The following is an 18983-nucleotide window of genomic DNA, read 5'->3' as shown; positions in this document are numbered from 1 at the left end:
AACAGATGGACCAAGGAGAAAACAGACACAAGTAAAGCCACGAAGAGAAAAGGTTATGCCTTCTGGAATCGAAGATATAGACAGCTCTGGGGTGGGGAGTGACCAGGATCAAAGGTAGACACAAGTGGGTGCAAGGTTAAGGTCATGTCAGAAAGCTGTGACTGATTTAGTAACCTGCAGCTTTAAAATACCACTGCTAGCAAAGATGCGTGTACAGCTCACAGGCCAAGGCTCCAGCAGGCTGAGTCAGGCCAGCAGTGGGTTGAGCCCTCTGGCACCTAGAAAAGCCCTGGCACCTAGAGAATTCCAGACACAATGTTGCTGTCAGGAGGGACTTGGGTCAACTGATACTTGGGCAACACTTCTGAAGTACTCAGGGCTCCCAGTTGAGCCTCTCTATATGGGTAAGAAAGTAGGGAGTTGAGTTACTTTTCCAGGATCATGGAGGAACAGCTATGTAAAAACTGGTCACCTACTGGCTGTTTCCCCCTTCGGAGGCCAAGATCATGGGGCTGGCTCTTCACACACACAATGGGGGTTGGGGGCAAGGAGACGAGACGGGGACGAAAAGGAAAACACTGAAGGGCCCGTCTCCCTGCTGTCAGAGAAGCTCCAAGACAAATGGTTGTGTGAGCAAAGAGCAACTACCAATATCCTCAATCTCTTTAATGCCATCATCAACCCACCTGCCTTTCTTCCCTGTTCAATGAAACTAGAATTCTCACGCGAAAACAGTGAATCACCTTTTCTACTTTGTTATTTCACAAATGAATGCCTCCTAAAACACAATTTTCTACACCGAGGTCAGGTGTGATTTTCCCCTACACTCACGTAATAATGTAGGAGGGTAGACAGTGCAAACACATATTTACATTAAATAAATCTGTCCTTGAAGACTAACTTCTGAAGGAAAAACTATAAAATACTAAAGTTAACTGAAAGAATAACAACCAAAAAAACCACTACACTTTCTGTCTTTGTTCCTGAGATGTCTCACCTTTGAAATACAGAGAAATTCAAACAAAACCTGAAATTACAATTACATGATTTAGTCCTAAATTATGAAAATTTTTTACGGACATGACAATCTCCGTTTCCATGGAGACGATATGAGTTATTTGTAAGAGAAACTGCTACACTTAAGGAAAAACCTATGGTAAGCAGTATATAAGAAAAAATATTTTATAAAATACACCATTATGGCTAGATTCTCAATGTAACAGAGTCTGTGTTTTCAGAATGGGGCTCACGGGAGCAGCACCCCTCCACCAGCAGAAGAGGTGAGCGAGGCTCCTCTGTGGGTCGAGCCCTGGAAGACATCCGCTCTCTCGCTGCTTCTTCCCTCATCAGTGCTGACAAAGAGTTAGTCTTCACTACCTCAGAACTAGAGGACTGGAGGTTTAAGACCATATACTGGATGAGTTACAAGCTGGAATCAAGACTGCCAGAAGAAATATCCACAGCCTCAGATGTGCGGATGATACCACTCTAACTGAAGGAAGTGAAGTGGAACTAAAGACTCTCTTGATGAGAATGAAAAAAGCTGACTTAACTTAATATTAAAAAACTACGATTTTTTGGCATCCGCTCCCATCACTTCATGGCACATAGAAAGGGAAAAAGTGGAAGCAGTGACAGATTTCCTCTTCTTGGGCTCTAAAATCACTGCGGATGGCGACTGCAGCCATGAAATTAGAAGACAATTGCTTCTTGGCAGGAAAGCTATGAAAAACCCAGACAAGGTGTTAAAAGCAAAGACCACTTTGCTGACAAAGGTCTGTATAGTCAAGGCTTCTTTTAGAACTAATACCCAAAAAAGATGTCCTTTTCATTATAGGGGACTGGAATGCAAAAGTAGGAAGTCAAGAAACACCTGGCGTAACAGGCAAGTTTGGCCTTGGAGTACAGAATGAAGCAGGGCAAAGGCTAATAGAGTTTTGCCAAGAGAATGCACTGATAATAGCAAACACCCTATTCCAACAACACAAGAGAAGACTCCACACGTGGACATCACCAGATGGTCAACACCGAAATCAGATTGATTATATTCTTTGCAGCCAAAGATGGAGAAGCTCTATACAGTCAGCAAAAACAAGACCGGGAGCAGACTGTGGCTCGGATCACGAACTGCTCATTGCCAAATTCAGACTTAAATTAAGAAAGTAGGGAAAACCACTAGACCATTCAGCTATGACCTAGATCAAATCCCTTATGAGTATACTGTGGAAGTGACAAACAGATTTAAGGGTCTAGACCTGATAGACAGAGTGCCTGATGAACTATGGACAGAGGTTTGTGACATTGTACAGGAGACAGGGATCAAGAAAATCCCCATGGAAAAGAAATGCAAAAAAGCAAAATGGCTGTCTGAGGAGGCCTTACAGATAGCTTGGAAGAGAAGAGAAGCGAAAAGCAAAGGAGAAAAGGAAAGATATTCCCATCTGAATGCAGAGTTCCAAAGAATAGCAAGGAGAGATAAGAAAGCCTTCCTCAACAATCAGTGCAAAGAAATAGAGGAAAACAACAGATTGAGAAAGACTAGAGATCTCTTCAAGAAAATTAGAGATACCAAAGGAACATTTCATGCAAAGATGGGCTCGATAAAGGACAGAAATGGTATGGACCTAACAGAAGCAGAAGATATTAAGAAGAGGTGGCAAGAATACACAGAAGAACTCTACAAAAAAGATCTTCATGACCCAGATAATCACGATGGTGTGATCACTCACCTAGAGCCAGACATCCTGGAATGTGAAGTCAAGTGGGCCTTAGAAAGCATCACTACAAACAAAGCTAGTGGAGGTGATGGAATTCCAGTTGAGCTATTTCAAATCCTCAAAGGTGATGCTGTGAAAGTGCTGCACTAGATATGCCAGCAAATCTGGAAAACTCAGCAGTGGCCACAGGACTGGAAGAGGTCAGTCTTCGTTCCAATCCCAAAGAAAGGCAATGCCAAAGAATGCTCAAACTACTGCACAACTGCACTCATCTCACATGCTAGTAAAGTAATGCTCAAAATTCTCCAAGCCAGGCTTCAGCAATACGTGAACCGTGAACTTCCAGATGTTCAAGCTGGTTTTAGAAAAGGCAGAGGAACCAGAGATCAAATTGCCGATATCTGCTGGATCATCGAAAAAGCAAGAAGAGTTCCAGAAAAACATCTATTTCTGCTTTATTGACTATGCCAAAGCCTTTGACTGTGTGGATCACAATAAACTGTGGAAAATTCTGAGAGAGATGGGAATACCAGACCATCTGACCTGTCTCTTGAGAAACCTGTAGGCAGGTCAGGAAGCAACAGTTAGAACTGGACATGGAACAACAGACTGGTTCCAAATGGGAAAAGGAGTACGTCAAGGCTGTCTATTGTCACCCTGCTTATTTAACTTATATGCAGAGTACATCATGAGAAACGCTGGGCTGGAGGAAGCACAAGCTGGAATCAAGATTGCCGGGAGAAATATCAATAACCTCAGATATACAGATGACACCACCCTTATGGCAGAAAGTGAAGAAGAACTAAAGAGCCTCTTGATGAAGGTGAAAGAGGAGAGTGAAAAAGTTGGCTTAAAGCTCAACGTTCAGAAAACTAAGATCATGGCATCTGGTCCCATCACTTCATGGGAAATAGATGGGGAAACAGTGGAAACAGTGTCAGACTTTATTTTTGGGGGCTCCAAAATCACTGCTGATGGTGATTGCAGCCATGAAATTAAAAGACGCTTACTCCTTGGAAGGAAGGTTATGGCCAACCTAGATAGCATATTTAAAAGCAGAGAAATTACTTTGCCAACAAAAGTATGTCTAGTCAAGGCTATGGTTTTTCCAGTGGTCATGTATGGATGTGAGAGATGGACAGTGAAGAAAGCTGAGCGCCGAAGAATTGATGCTTTTGAACTGTGGTGTTGGAGAAGACTCTTGAGAGTCCCTTGGACTGCAAGGAGATCCAATCAATCCATCCTAAAAGAGATCAATCCTGGGTGTTCATTGGAAGGTCTGATGTTGAAGCTGAAACTCCAATACTTTGGGCACCTCATGCGAAGGGTTGACTCATTCGAAAAGACCCTAATGCTGGGTAGGATTGAGGGTGGGAGGAGAAGGGGACGACAGAGGATGAGATGGTTGGATGGCATCACCGACTCGATGGACATGGGTTTGGGTAGACTCCGGGAGCTGGTGATGGACAGAGAGGCCTGGCGTGCTGCAATTCATGGGGTCGCAAAGAGTCGGACACGACTGAGCGACGGAAGTGAACTGATGGTCTTTCCAGTAGTCATGAACAGATGTGAGAGCTGGACAATAAAGAAGGCTGAGTGTCAAAGAACAGGTGCTTTCGAACTATGGTGCTGAAGAAGACTCTTGAGAGTCCCTTCGACTGCAAGTAGATCAAACCAGTCAATCTAAAAGGAAACCAATCCTAAATACTCATTGGAGGGACTGATGCTGAAGCTCCAATACTCTGGCCATGTGATGTGAAGAGCTGACTCACTGGAAAAGACCCTGATGCTGGGAGGAGAAGGGGATGACAGAGGATGAGACGGTTGGATGGAATCACCAATTCAATGGACATGAACCTGGGCAAACTGCGTGAGATGGTGAGGGACAGGGAAGTCTGGAGTGCTGCGGTGAATGGGGTCACAAAGACTCAGGCATGACTTGGCAACTGAACAACAATGAAATCATACCACAGGCTATAAAGAAACTATAGCCGTGTTGCCTTGTACTAAATTTTCATCTCAGACTAACGCAAATGCAAAATACGAAACCCACGCCAGAGAGAACTTCCATTTGTTCTCAACATGCAGGCTCCCAGGATGGAGCTGGGCGACTCACCACCACAGGGGGCTGTGTGGGCAGCAGAGCGGGCCTGTGGTCCTTGGCACGTCCCCTCTCGCTGCTCTCTCTCCTCTGGTCTCCAACTCCACGGCACATGGACGAACCTCCTCTCCTTCCTCCCCGCCTGGAGCCATAGCGGCCCTGTTTGTGCTGTCGCTCCCTCTCCTCAAATTCAAGCAATGCGGCTTTGGCTTCTGCTGAAAGCTCTATTTGAAAAGATGCACATGCGTTAGATACCTCCAAAGAGGCGAAATCAGATCTATAGGGAGAAACAAAAAAAAACAAGTATGTGACAACGAAAGTCGGGAACAGCGGGTGCTTCACCAGCAACAAACGGCTCCACCAGCAGCAGTAAGCAGGCGAGGGGCAGAGCACGGTCAGAGACACCGGACCTCGTGAGTGAGACCTGTTCCATGAAGACATGCTTCTTCCTTAAAACACAAGGACCTCCCGTAAATCTGAATTTTCATTGGAGACCACTAAAATGTGCTGAGGAAAGCTAAAACAGAGAAGCTGAAGAATTTCAACCCAACCACCTCTCCTCATCTGCTAGGCATCATGTTCTTTCAAGACCTGGCTATACCCCAGTCCTAAACCAGGACACTCTTCTATGAGAACCCAGTATAAGTACTGATTAATTCACAGTGGCACAGAGACTCAAAAATTACAAATTCCTGATTGTTCTGCTTTAAAAGCAAAACTACCAATAAAATCACTCTCAAGCCAAATACTTAAATTTCATAAAGAATGGAAACTCATTTAGTACTACCAAGTCAGATTTTCTGATTCATTTAAAAACAACAACAACTTTACTCTGTGAAGACAGACCTACATCCACGCCACCTGACAGGGAAGCTACAGCAAATGAGAGCAAAGCCACAAAATGGTGCCCTCTTCTCTGACCAATGCCATGGGGCAACAATCAAAATTCTGGCCCTACAAAACTTCAGTAGGCACATTATTCTGAATTCTTAGAAGAAAAAGGCTAACTTATTCAAATACAGTTCTAAGTTATGATAATATATGCTCTATTAGTAAACACCTTTCAAAGATTTCATTGAATTCTACTAAGAAGCATTCCCATGCCTTCTTCCACAGCAAAGGGTAAATTTTAAATATTACCAGTTTTTCTCCTACCTTGGATTCCATAATCATCTCCAAACTCTTCCAAAATCTCTAAGCCACATTTCATTTTCTTGAAATTGTTTCTAAGGATCCCCCTTCCCTTCAAATGGATCTAGACTCCATGCCACAGAAAATTTAATCTCGTCTTAACAAGCACAGACTTTTATTCTAATCTTGACTACATGATAGGTTCACACACACATTTTATGCAGTGAATCAGCAATTATTTTTCTAGTGGTTCTAAGTGTCAAGATTAATTTCACTATCCCCAGTAATAAAATGGTTTCAAATGACATCTTTAATCAACAAGTAAAAATGCATTCCTCCAATTGAGACAAGCTGTCACAAAAGGTCACCAAAATATGACAGGATGGAAATTACATTTGTAACTTCAACTGAAATGTTAATTTCCCCTTAAGTGTTTTCTGAACTAGGTCCATATTCCAAAGCAAAGAGATAGAGTGTAATATAACCAAGTTTTACATTGTGCTGTCCCTTTCTAAAATGTGCTTAAGAAAAACATACGTACATAAAAATACTTTAACTAATACATAATGAATATCTACAAAATACAGTTTATTTGGCAAAACAGAAACAACAAATGACAGTCTGTGGTTTTTATTTTTGGTTGTAGCTTTTTTTAAATAAACAAGATAATTGAATCAAGAAATTTGTGAAAACCTTGCAAATGCAAGGACCACTGTGTAAACTGAAGGCAGTTATCTTACTGCTGGCACTAGTGATGCAATGAAACATAATTTAAAGTATTACCTGTGCCCAATGGAACTTAGAATATGGAAAAACCTAGAAGCTTCCTCACAGATTACAAATTATAAAAGCCTAACTAAAATAAGCCTAACTAAATAAAGCCTATGCAGTCTTTCATCTTCCACTGGTACTGCTTCCAGAGAGATCTGAGGTGCATCTACTAGGGCAAAAGAACTGGCCCCTCTGAACCTCTGTGCTGACACTTCAGGGTAACTGGTCAGTCACACCCATGTTTTAGAGATAGCTTTTGACTTTGCCATTCAAAATAAATCTTTCTCTTACACATGCATGTTCTAGAAACCCTTTTCAACTGCATTCTGTGAGGGAATTAAGCCCTCATATCCTATGGGAGCCTTTTTATATAATGAAAACTTTGTCTCCTAAGTATATAGTTTTGTACCATCCTTGGGAAAACTGATGATGTCACATTTTCTATAAGGTATTTAATTCCCAGAATCCTGGTTGAAGACAAAAGCTCACTACTTAAGATTGTAACTGAGGTAAAAGCCCAAAATTCTATACCTAACCCAACATGAACTGAAAATACAGATCAACATCTGTGTCTCAGGCTCCATAACAGTCAAGACTGCCACAAATATGAATTACTTAAGGATGACATCATACATTTGAATGTGAAGAAGACTAAAAGTGACTGAATGCCCTTCCAGATTCTGAAGAGAACTCACTATTCTCAGGCCACAGCATTATTTCTTTCTTCTTTGTAGAGTGGAGTGTTCTCAAAAGTAATCAATGGTATCACAAAATAATTGCCTTTATTTGTATTCAGAATGTTAAAAGACATCAACTGTCGAGAAAAATCCATCATAGGAGACAATACACATACTCCGGTAGCAAGGTATTTTAATCCCGTTCCAAAGAGCATGTGAGCAGCTTTATACAGTTAAATCAATGCAAGCATCTGTATACAAAACTTGAAACTGGTATTTCTATTACCAGAGTACACAAAGTGATAAGTAAAAATGCATGTGAATTTCTAGTACACCAAATACTACAGGAGCTTCTCTTTCTCAGTGAATATTTTTCTTCTGTATAAAATTAACTTTTTGTTGGGGTGAGGGGTGTTAAGGAAATAACACCTGTTATAGGAAACAGCCTCAATACCTGTCGTGCTAACAGCCTAAACAGTGTTTTAGGAAACCAAACTCTAAAATGGATAAAAAAATGATTTCTATACTGGGAATACTCCTAATTTTTCTAGAAAAATGAAAACCTGTTTTTAAACACTGAGCTTTCCCTAAGTTAGGGCTTACAAATAGGGAACAGAGAAAGATACTTCTTAGCACCAATTTTATTTGCCCTATTATCTAGCCAAAGAATCACATTCTGCACAAATACATTTAAAGGCTTTTTTCCCAACATTTAAAGAATGGTGAATGGTCGAACTGTTTATGCTTCAGCCACTCTTGCCTCTCCGCCCATATTTAAAGGGCCAACCTGCCCATCACTAACCCTTTCCAGCCTCTTGTCTCCGGATGACATGACTAGAGAACTAAGAAATGACTTAAAAAAAAAAAAATCAACACAAATTCTTTAATGAAAGATGTACAAATGACCCTGTGAAGAACCAAATGAGGCAAAAATCCTGAAAAGAAAGGGACACAGGAATAAAACAAGTACAAATTATGAACACAGACAAGTCGGACACTTCAGAACTTGTCAGTGCTTGGGCCAAGTTCAAGTGAACAGAGACGAGATAACCGTAGCTGAGGATCAGGGGACGGGAGGAGCAGGGGCTCTGGGGGTGCAGAGAGGGTGATCTATAAAGTGCACCAGAGCCCATGAGCAGCTGGCTGCAGAGAGCAAAGGCCACCATTCCTAACAGTGTCTGTGACCCGACGTCACACCCTTAGGACGTGCAGCTAACACTGTTATTAAGATATAACGTACGGCTCCCAGATTTATGTAATAAAGCCATAGCCCAGCTACACAGAAGCAGAAGGGACGTTTCACCGCACTCCCATCCCGCGACGGCACTCTCCTTGCCTAATAAGCCACTGCCCACCGCTGTCTGTGAGCAGCCAGGGGCGCCATCTTCCCCTTGTCCATCTTACCCCAGTCCAAGACTGAGATGTCTATTCCAATATGCTTATTGTGTAACGCTGCCAATCACTCCAGCTGACAGTACTTTTCATTTTCTCCCATTCCCTTGTTTTAAGACCTAAGCTTGCTCCATCTCCTTTTACCCAAGGTCAACTTCTAAGCTCTTTCTAAAAAGCCTATGCTGTACTGGTTCAAACCAACAAGCAACTTAATACCATAACCTGAGCAAAGTCCAGGGAAGACCCTGGGCCAAAAGCTAGAAGCAGGAGACCGGAAGGGAAAGACATAGAGAACGCTAAGACTCTAGGTCACTCTCTCCACAAACCTCACCTAGGGATGTAACATGGTAAGACAGGCTCACTACTGTTATGGTGGGCACCTTAAGAGGTTGGTGTTCTCACAGAGAATTCATTCCTGTCACTGCAGACACATGCTCAGGCTTCCAATGGCAAGTGGCTACAAATAACGGTTTTACGAAGTAATAAAGGCAATAACTGATTGTTTCTTGATTTTCACTTTGACCAAGACTGGAGAAGAGGTACAACCCTCTGTCCTTCCACCCTCCCACCCTCCTACTCTACTCCTTGGGATACGGGACAGTACCCCAGTGGTTCTGAAAGTACGGACTTTGGTGCAGCAGGAACAACACTACCTGCAAACTCATCAGAAATGCAACTTTCTTGGGCCCTACCCTAAACCTACTGAATCAGAGCAGCTGAGAGTGCATCCAGAAGTATGTGTTTTAACAAGTCTTCTGGGGGATTCTGTTGCTCAAATTTGAGAACCACTGCTCTACTCCTTGCAGTGGGCACTGGAAAGAACCCCAGAAGAGTGGGGGCAGGGTCAACACTGGAAAAGGCTGTGCACACCAGCAACCGCCTGCTGCGGGTCCGCAACAGGGACGACATGCAACTGACGGGGCGACAAACCAGTCACCCTGTCTCACTGAACGCTGAGAGGAGCGGCACAGGGGAAAAATATACAAAAGACACGGCTATGATGACACTAAAAGGTGCAAAACCAGTCTGGTCCAAAAGGAGCCCTGGCAACCTGGAAAGGGTGAAATGACCCTGCGCCACCCCGACGTCACGTTCCCAGAGCCAGCCAGGAACCGCACGGCATGCAGGAAAGCAAGTCTAAGTCACAGACTACAAAAGGAAAACTATTAAAAAAAAACAAACAGATACTTTATTCAAACATTTTTTAATCCAGAAGACAAGTCATTTTTATAGAATGACTTTTACAACACCATTAACTCAGCTCTCACCTCATACAGACCATCCAGCTTCTGGACACCATGCATAACAGTCTATAAAGTCAACTGTTTTTTATCTACTTCATTAATCATAACAGTACTATAGAGAAAGTTGAAATGGGAATGGAGGAGGATGGGAGACAGGGAAAAAACGTTACCCAAAGTTTCTGGAATGTTCCTTCTCTCTCTAGTTACATCTGAGAGCCTAATAATTGTTCCTTCTTTCCTTTCAGTTTTGAAACGTAATCGCCCAGATTCTTCATCATCATCTTCTTCTTCATCTGACTCTTCTTTGATGTCCTTCTGCAGCTCCAAAGTCTCCACGCCTCCCTACATGGCAGACAGACAAGAGAGCAAGGGGGAAAGTGAGCTCCTACTCTTCTGAATTAAATACTGAACAATGGTTACACATACACATATGTGTACACACACAGAAAAGCTCTTTATAATTAAGATGCAAAAATACAGCACAATGTCCCATTTATAAAGCCATGTGAAACATTAAACTGATCCTAAGAGAAAAAAACCTCTAATATTAAATATTAGCGATGTTAGAAAAAATTCAAATTCCTACTCCTAGTTAATACACACACAGTCTTACACATTGTAACTACTTATACTTCTAAGAGAGAACAAACATGAATTCCAAACACCCTTGCTGGCCTAGACTCTAATTCAGATCTAAACACAGTTCAGTATGTTAATTAAACTAACCCTAGAGTCCATGAGCTTGATTTCAGCATATAACCCGCCTTGTGGCTCCTGTTAGATGACAGCACACTCTTTCCAACTAAGCAGGCCCCACACTTCCTGTCACTGCTGACCCCATCTACTCTGATTTTCAGCACCAGCCAAGCGCTCCAAATCCACTGTTGGGCTGCTTGGCTTCTCTGGCGCTCTCAGCCTGTACAATCTTTCCTGCACCATTTCTCACCCCCTTCTACTTCATCCCACTGTCCAGGGTTTGCCAGTTTCTACCTCTGGTTCAGACTATTAATCACTATTAACCACAAGACTATGTTTTTTTCATTCGCTTCACACTAAAACCAGTTTTGGGTGTTTTTTTTCATTTATTTATCTATGGCTGTGCTGGGTCCTCGCTGCCCTGCACGGGCCTTCTCTACTGTGGTGAGCAGGGGCTACTCTTCTGTTGCAGTACACACACTCGTCCTGTCATAGAGCATGGGCCAGGGCACACGGGCTTCCGTAGGTGCAGCACACAGGGCTCAGCAGTTGCAGCTCATAGGTCCTACGGCACAAGCTCAGCAGTGGTGGTGCACGGGCTTAACTGACCAGCAGCAAGTGATTTTCAATTTGTGTGCCCTGCATTGACAGGCAGGGTCTTATCCACTATGCCACCAAGTCCTTAAAACCAGTTTTTATCTTGTATTTCATTATATCAGGATTCCTACAAAAATTTTGTTTAATCTAGTCCCAAACTAAAATAATTTCTTCATCAACAATTATTTCTGTATTAACTCATGTTCCTTCTGACACTAATCACTTTCATCTCATGTCAGATCTGAGTGACCTGCTGTCAGGTAATAAGGTTAAGTACCTAATGACTGCTAGATTCATTTATGCTCTTTGCAAACTTAAAAAACTGCTCCTTTAATCTCATCACTCATAATTCTTACATGTCCTTCACTCTTAATAGAAACAAATGAACCACTTCACTAGAAAATGTGCAAGGGAAAGAAAATGATACAATCATTTTGGACTCTTTCCCCAACATTTTCTGTGTAAAAAAATGCACGCATTTATTGCTATAAACCCTACTGTAGAGAATCAATGCCTGAAAATAAAATACTGAATGTAAACTATCACTTTTAGCCTAATGATTGCAAAACCACCTTTCAGTATTCTGATACTCAGCATACTGCAGAATTTTAAAGCACCAGAATGTTGGCATTTTGTTGTCTTGCTGGTTTGATACCATTCCTTCTGTCTGACTGAACATCTGAAACCACACAGGAATGACGTGTGAGATGGACCCAGCTGTGTTTGTGCTGCACTACACTCAAACCGAGCAAAAAGTCAGCTCATTTACAAAATACTCTTCTCCACCTCTTAATGCTCCAGAGCAGTGCTTCTCAAATCGAAGGTTTATACTCATCACTGGGAATACTGCCAAAATGCAGATTCTGATTCTGCAGGTGGGGGTCTAACATCCTGCATCTCCAACAAGCTCCAGCTGAAGCCAACATGCAGGTCCGCAGACCACACTTTAAGCAGCAAGGCCACAGAGGGGAAAAGAAATCACTACCAATAAAGCAAAGATTTTATTACAGTAGTCATTTTTAATTCAACCATTAACAGTAATTACAGTTCAAACACTTTACAAGCCAAGTTTAATGTAAAACACGACAGTACTGAAACTAACATAGTTTATTCTACATACAATCTCCATCTAAGAAATCGAAATGTAACAAAGACAAGCTGAAAACCGCTTCTCTGAAACAAATACTAGAGGTTACCAGAAACAAATCAACGAACAATTCTAGTCTATGACCCAGCATTACCACTGCTAGATATTCACTCAGGAAAAATGAAAATTTATGTTCATGTAAAAACCTGCAGGAAAAGTTTTACCGTTCTATTTTGGATGACCAAAAATAGAAACAACAGTGGATGGATACACAAACTGTTGTGCATCCAAACTATAGAACGCTCTTTCAGCAATAAAAGAGGAAGGGACTATACAGAAACTGGGATGAAATCACAAAGGCATCATGCCGCACGACAGAAGTCAAACGGTACAATAAGTCACTCAAAAGGGGACACAGTGCGACAATTCCACATATATGACACTCTCCAAGAGACAAAGCTGCACTGGTTACTGAGGATTAGGAATGGAGGGAGGGCCTGACCACAAAAAGGATGGCACAAGGTCAACTTTTGGAGAGACGGAATATCCTAGGATGCAAACTTCTGGTTCATGCACAGGGCCCAGCCCCACTGGAACTTCATCAAGGATTACACAAGCTCTGAGCTGAAACTGAAAAACTGCTGGCTTTAGCTGCCTCAAGTCTAGGTCACCTGGCAACACTGACTAAGCCAGACTCACTCTTTCAGCCACTGGTCACCACCTCTTACTCTAAATACCAGGCTAAGAAAAAGGGCAGCTTCTTTGGCCGTGTACTTAGAAATAACTTACCTATCTGCCATAATGTTGACATTCTCTGTAGAGAAATACTTATGAATGGAATAGTCACATATATTTACAATATTTCATTCACAAGTAAAATTCCACTGAAGGGCAGTGCTGGATAACAATATAAAAACTAAGTTACCCTGATTGTATTTTCTAAGAACTTAAATTGTATGTAAATATCTGACTTCATTATATAGACACTGCCAAAAATAGTCAAAGGTTTGATTTTTAGCTATTTAATTACCTTAAAAACCTGAAAGATGTATTTGTAATGCTTAACAGAGGATGCATATGAAAATCATCATGAAAGTTCTTTACAAAATAGACAAGTCCACCAAAGTCTTAACATACATACATATATACATACATAATCAGAAACTCTAAGAGGCAGCAAGACCCAGACTTAAATATTTTGTTACATTCTCTAGCTAACTCTGAAATGAACTTGTGATCTCAGTTTTTGAAAGAAAATTCAATATTCCATCCCAAATCGGGGGTGGGGGGGGGGACTGGGTAGTTCTCTGAAATAGAAAGCTATAGAGAACACTGCTTCTAAAAACTTTCCAAAAGTTTTTAGTGCTTACAAAATATTTGACAGAGAACAATTCTACACTATATCATAAATAAAAATCAATTCTAATTTCACCAAGAGTTAAAACTTACAAACTGAAAAGACTAGCAATTATTAATAAATTGTGCAAAAATTACAAGAGAATAAAATTACAGACCAATCTGCTTCGTGAACACAGACACAAAATTGCTTAATAAATAAAAGTACATGTTGTTGTTCCATCACTAAGTAGTGTCCTACTGTTTGCGACCCATGGACTCTAGCACCCCAGGCTTCTCTGTCCACGTGGAATCCAACAAAAAACGAAGATATGTCACGACCAAGTGAGGGTTTAGACAGGAGCATAAGGTTGATTTAACATTCAAAGATCAGTCAATTTAACAAATCACCCTTCAAAAAGAATTCCAAATATATGTACACACACTCTCCTTCTCCAGAGGTGGCGTTTAAGTCCCTCTCGCTCAGCTTGGATGAGGACCAGACTTAGTAACTTGCTTCTAAGGAACAGAGTACAGAAAGGAAAAGACAGAGCTTCACAGAATTACAGTCTTCACCTGGCCACCAAGGCCACCCCAGCACTTGACGCTGCCAGGGAGGTCCTGCACGCAGCTGCAGGATGGGATGAGGACACCTTACCTCCAGGGTATTCTTTCCAAAAATCCCATCACCCCAGTCTAACCATGAGAAAAGCACCAGACAAGGCCAGGTTAGAAGACATTCCACGGGACACCTGGGCAGTACACTTCTTTAGACTGTCTTGGTTGTGGAACTCAAGGAAAGACCTACAAACTACCACAGACCAGAGACAGGACAACAATGTGGTACCCTGGACTGGATCCCAGAATAGAAAGAGGACATTAATGGAAAAATCTGCAAAAAAGAAATTAAGTCCGGAATATAGGTAATAGTTTTTAAAGTCAATTTAACGCACATTAAAAAAACAAGAGATGAAAGCCACAAGATTATCTCAATAGGAGCTGAAAAAGCACTGACAAAATTCAACACTCATGTCTGATTTAAAAAAACAAAAGTTAGCAAACTAGACATAGAAAAGAACGTCTTCAATCTGACTGAAAAACCTCCAGGTAGCTTATATTATTTATTTGATGAAATACTGAATATTTCACCCCAACCATGAAGAATGAAGCAAAACAAATGCCCTCAATGTTTCTATTCTACACAGTACTGAAGGCCAACTAGGCAGAAAGAATGAAATAAAAAGACAAGTGAGAACCATTAAACTGTGGTTATTAACTTTCCTATTCTAGACTAGGAGAGACTAATTTAAGTAAACAGAACTAAGGACATTGCTCGCCTCTGAGAGGAGTCAGGACTGACTAGTAAGAAAACAAGGTGTAATCTTTGGAGATAGAGTAACTTGCATGTACACATGTATCAAATCACTGAACTGTATTAACTGGTTATACTTTTCCAGAAAAGGAAACTAAGGCAATGGAGTATTAAGTGACCTGCCCAATACTAAAAATCAGTAAGTGACTGAAAGTGAAAGTCACTCAGTTATGTCTCTCTGTGACTCCATGGCCTATCCAGTCCATGGGATTCTCCAGGCCAGAATACTGGAGTAGGCAGCCTTTCCCTTCTCCAGGGGAACTTCCCAACCCAGGGATCAAACCCATGTCTCCCACATTGCGGGCAGATTCTTTACCAGCTGAGCCACAAGGGAAGCCTGTGGTTATTAACAGGCAATGTGATTATTAAGATGCTAGTTTTCCCCCAATTCGACTAAAAATACAATGCAATGTTCAAAAAAAATCTCAACCAGATTTTTAATAGACACTGACAAGTCAATTACAGAATTTATATATAGAACTCAAAAGACTTAAATTGCCAAAACAACCCTGAAAAGGCACCACAACTGGTGGATCATGCTACCTGATTTCACACCACAGTAATCAAGACAGTGCGGTACTGGCAATGGAGCAAAAAGGGGATTCCAGAAAGAGACTCAGACTTCAATGAGCAACTGATTCTCACATAAGCTCTACGGAACTCAATGGGCAAGGAAAAAATGGTACAAAAACTAGATAGACAAGTGGGAGAACTGAGACTCTCACACATGACTGACCGGTGGGAGTATAAACAGTACAAACACTTAAGAAAACCATTTGGCTGTTTCTTACACTATTAAACATACTCCTGCCTTGTTTCAGCAGTACCACTTCTACTTAATGCTACAAGAAAAAAAAAGATATATCCACAAAAACATATGTAAAATAAGCTCTTTTAATTATTCATGATAACAGAAAAAATGAAAACAACCCAAATATTACCTATTATCCAGAGAAAACAAATAAGGTATGTCCATCAAATGGAACCAACTGTTGACTACGGACATAAACGATTATCTGGATGAACCTCAAAGCACATCATGGTGGCCAAAGGAAGCCAGACACACAGCACACCATCACTGATCGCGCTCACATGAGCTCTAGGCTGCTGCTGTTCAGCTGCTACGTTGCGTCTGACTCTTGGCGACCCCACGGACTGCATCACACCAGGCTCCTTTGTCCTCCACTACCTCCTGAAATTTGCTCAAATTCACATATATGAAGTTGGCAATGCTAGTTCTAGACTAGGAAAGGCTAAATAAACAGAACTAAGGACATGGCTCACCTCTGAGAGGAGTCAGGACTGACTAGAGAGAAATAAGGGGGAATCTTAGGGGATAATGAGGGTGACTTGGGTGTACATATCTATCAACTCACTGAACTGTATCAGTCAGTTCAGTTCAGTCAATCGTGTCCGACTCTTTCTGACCCCATGGACTGCAGCATTCCAGGCCTCCCTGTCCATCACCAAATCCCGGAGCTTACTCAAACTCATGCCCATTCAGTCAATGACGCCATCCAACCATCTTATCCTTTGTCATCCCCTTCTCCTCCCGCCCTCAATCTTTCCCAGCATCAGGGTCTTTTCCAATGAGTCAGTTCTTTGCATCAGGTGGCCAAAGTATTGGAGTTTCAGCTTCAGCATCAGTCCTTCCAATGAATATTCAGGGCTGATTTCCTTTAGGATGGACTGGTTGGATCTCCTTGCAGTCCAAGGGACTCTCAAGAGTCTTCTGCAACACCACAGTTCAAAAGCATCAATTCTTCAGCACTCAGCTTTCTTTATAGTCTAACTCTCACATCCATACATGACCACTGGAAAAACTATAGCCCTGACTAGACGGACCTTTGTCAGCAAAATAATGTCTCCGCTTTTTAATATGCTGTCTAGGTTGGTCATAATTTTTCTTCCAAGGAGTAAGAGTCTTTTAATTTCATGGCTGCAGTCACCATCTGCCCTGATTTCAGAGCCCCTAAAACTAAAGTTTGTCACTGTTTCCATTGTTTCCCCATCTATTTGCCATGAACCGATGGGACCAGATGCCACGATCTTAGTTTTCTGAATGTTGAGCTTTAAGCCAACTTTTTCACTCTCTTCTTTCACTTTCATCAAGAGGCTCTTTAGTTCTTCTTCACTTTCTGCCATAAGGGTGGTGTCATCTGCATATCTGAGGTTATTGATATTTCTCCCGGCAATCTTAATTCCAGCTTGTGCTTCCTCCAGCCCAGCATTTCTCATGATGTCCTCTGCATAAGTCAAATAAGCAGGCTAACAATATACAGCTTTGACATACTCCTTTTCCTATTTGGAACCAGTCTGTTGTTCCATGTCTGGTTCTAAATGTTGCTTCCTGACCTGCATACAAATTTCTCAAGAGGCAGGTGAGGTGGTCTGGTATTCCCATCTCTTAAAGAATTTCCCACAGTTTGTTGTGGTCCACACAGTCAAAGGCTTTGGCATAGTCAATAAAGCAGAAATAGATGTTTTTCTGGAACTCTCTTGCTTTTTTGATGATCCAACAGATGTTGGCAATTTGATCTCTGGTTCCTCTGCCTTTTCTACATCCAGCTTGAACATATGGAAGTTCATCGTTCACGTATTGCTGAAGCCTGGCTTGGAGAATTTTGAGCATTACTTTGCTAGCATGTGAGATGAATGCAACTGTGCGGTAGTCTGAGCATTCTTTGGCAATGCCTTTCTTTGGGATTGGAATGAAAACTGACCTTTTCCAGTCCTGTGATCACTGCTGAGTTTTCCAAATTTGTTGGCATATTGAATGCAGCAGTTTCACAGCGTCACCTTTTAGGATTTGAAATAGCTCAACTGGAATTCCATCACCTCCACTAGCTTTGTTCATAGTGATGCTTCCTAAGGCCCACTTGACTTCACATTCCAGGATGTCTGGCTCAAGGCTGGTGATCACACCATCATGATTATCTGGGTCGTGACTATCTTTTTTGATCTTCAAATATACACTGAACTGTATACCTCAGATGTAAATACTACTGAATATAAATGTTACCACAATGTTTAAAGTATTTCAAATTTAAATGGTGCAAAGATGTTATTTAAACTTCTCACCTGCTCCTCTATACAAGCCAAAACTATTAAATAGCAAACGTTTGTAACCACGTTTGAAGACAGAAGCATCACTGGCACTGACAAGACTGTATTAATTAGAAAGGCTCAAGAGTTAGTTTTCATAATTAGATCTTTCTAACTTGTTTCAAGTACAGTGATTCTTTTTGCATTAACCAAGAAGGAACATTAGTTAAATAAAAGGAGTCACCGAAAATAGACTTTTGAACAGAAATTTCTTTTTAGTTCCGTAATTCAGATTCTAATGTGTACTTAAACATAACTCTGAGAAAGAAGTTATCTGAAAAATTGCAATATGCTTTCCACCTCCATTTTAAGCAACCCAGAGCATGCACACTGCAACACAAGGGGCAGTGCAACGGTTTGGTTCAGCAACACCCTGCAGTTAATTCCAAGAAAATGAGTCAAAAAACCAGAAAGACACCAGAACACAGGTACATGTGGCAAAATAAAACAGCTGCTCTCCCATGAGGACTATGTACCTTATTTGCTGCTAAGTCACTTCAGTCGTGTCTGACTCTGTGCGACCCCATAGACAGCAGCCCACCAGGCTCTGCCGTCCCTGGGATTCTCCAGGCAAGAACGTTGGAGTGGGTTGCCATTTCCTTCTCCAATGCATGAAAGTGAAAAGTGAAAGTGAAGTCACTCAGTCGTGTCCGACTCTTCGAAACCCCATGGGCTGCAGCCCACCAGGCTCCTCCATCCATGGGATTTTCCAGGCAAGAGTACTGGAGTGGGGTGCCATTGCCTTCTCTGTAACTTAT

At 41.7% G+C, this 18983-nt stretch overlaps 1 protein-coding gene across 12 annotated transcripts in view; it reads right to left on the bottom strand.

Moving 5' to 3' along the window:
* RBM33 (RNA binding motif protein 33) overlaps positions 1 to 18983 on the bottom strand; it is a 115782-nt gene that overhangs the window by 61223 nt on the left and 35576 nt on the right. For all 12 annotated transcript variants that reach the window (XM_081536813.1, XM_081536814.1, XM_081536815.1 and 9 more), the window contains 2 exons: positions 10204 to 10375; positions 4834 to 5042 (listed from right to left, as the gene is read on the bottom strand). In XM_081536813.1, coding sequence (XP_081392939.1) covers positions 4834 to 5042; positions 10204 to 10375 — 381 coding nt within the window. The remainder of the gene's footprint in view (positions 1 to 4833; positions 5043 to 10203; positions 10376 to 18983) is intronic.

This window comes from Giraffa tippelskirchi, chromosome 10 (genome assembly GCF_054371585.1).
Source record: "Giraffa tippelskirchi isolate mGirTip1 chromosome 10, T2T-mGirTip1v1.2.pri, whole genome shotgun sequence".
NCBI lineage: Eukaryota > Metazoa > Chordata > Mammalia > Artiodactyla > Giraffidae > Giraffa > Giraffa tippelskirchi.
This window is presented reverse-complemented; position numbering and strand designations above follow the sequence as displayed.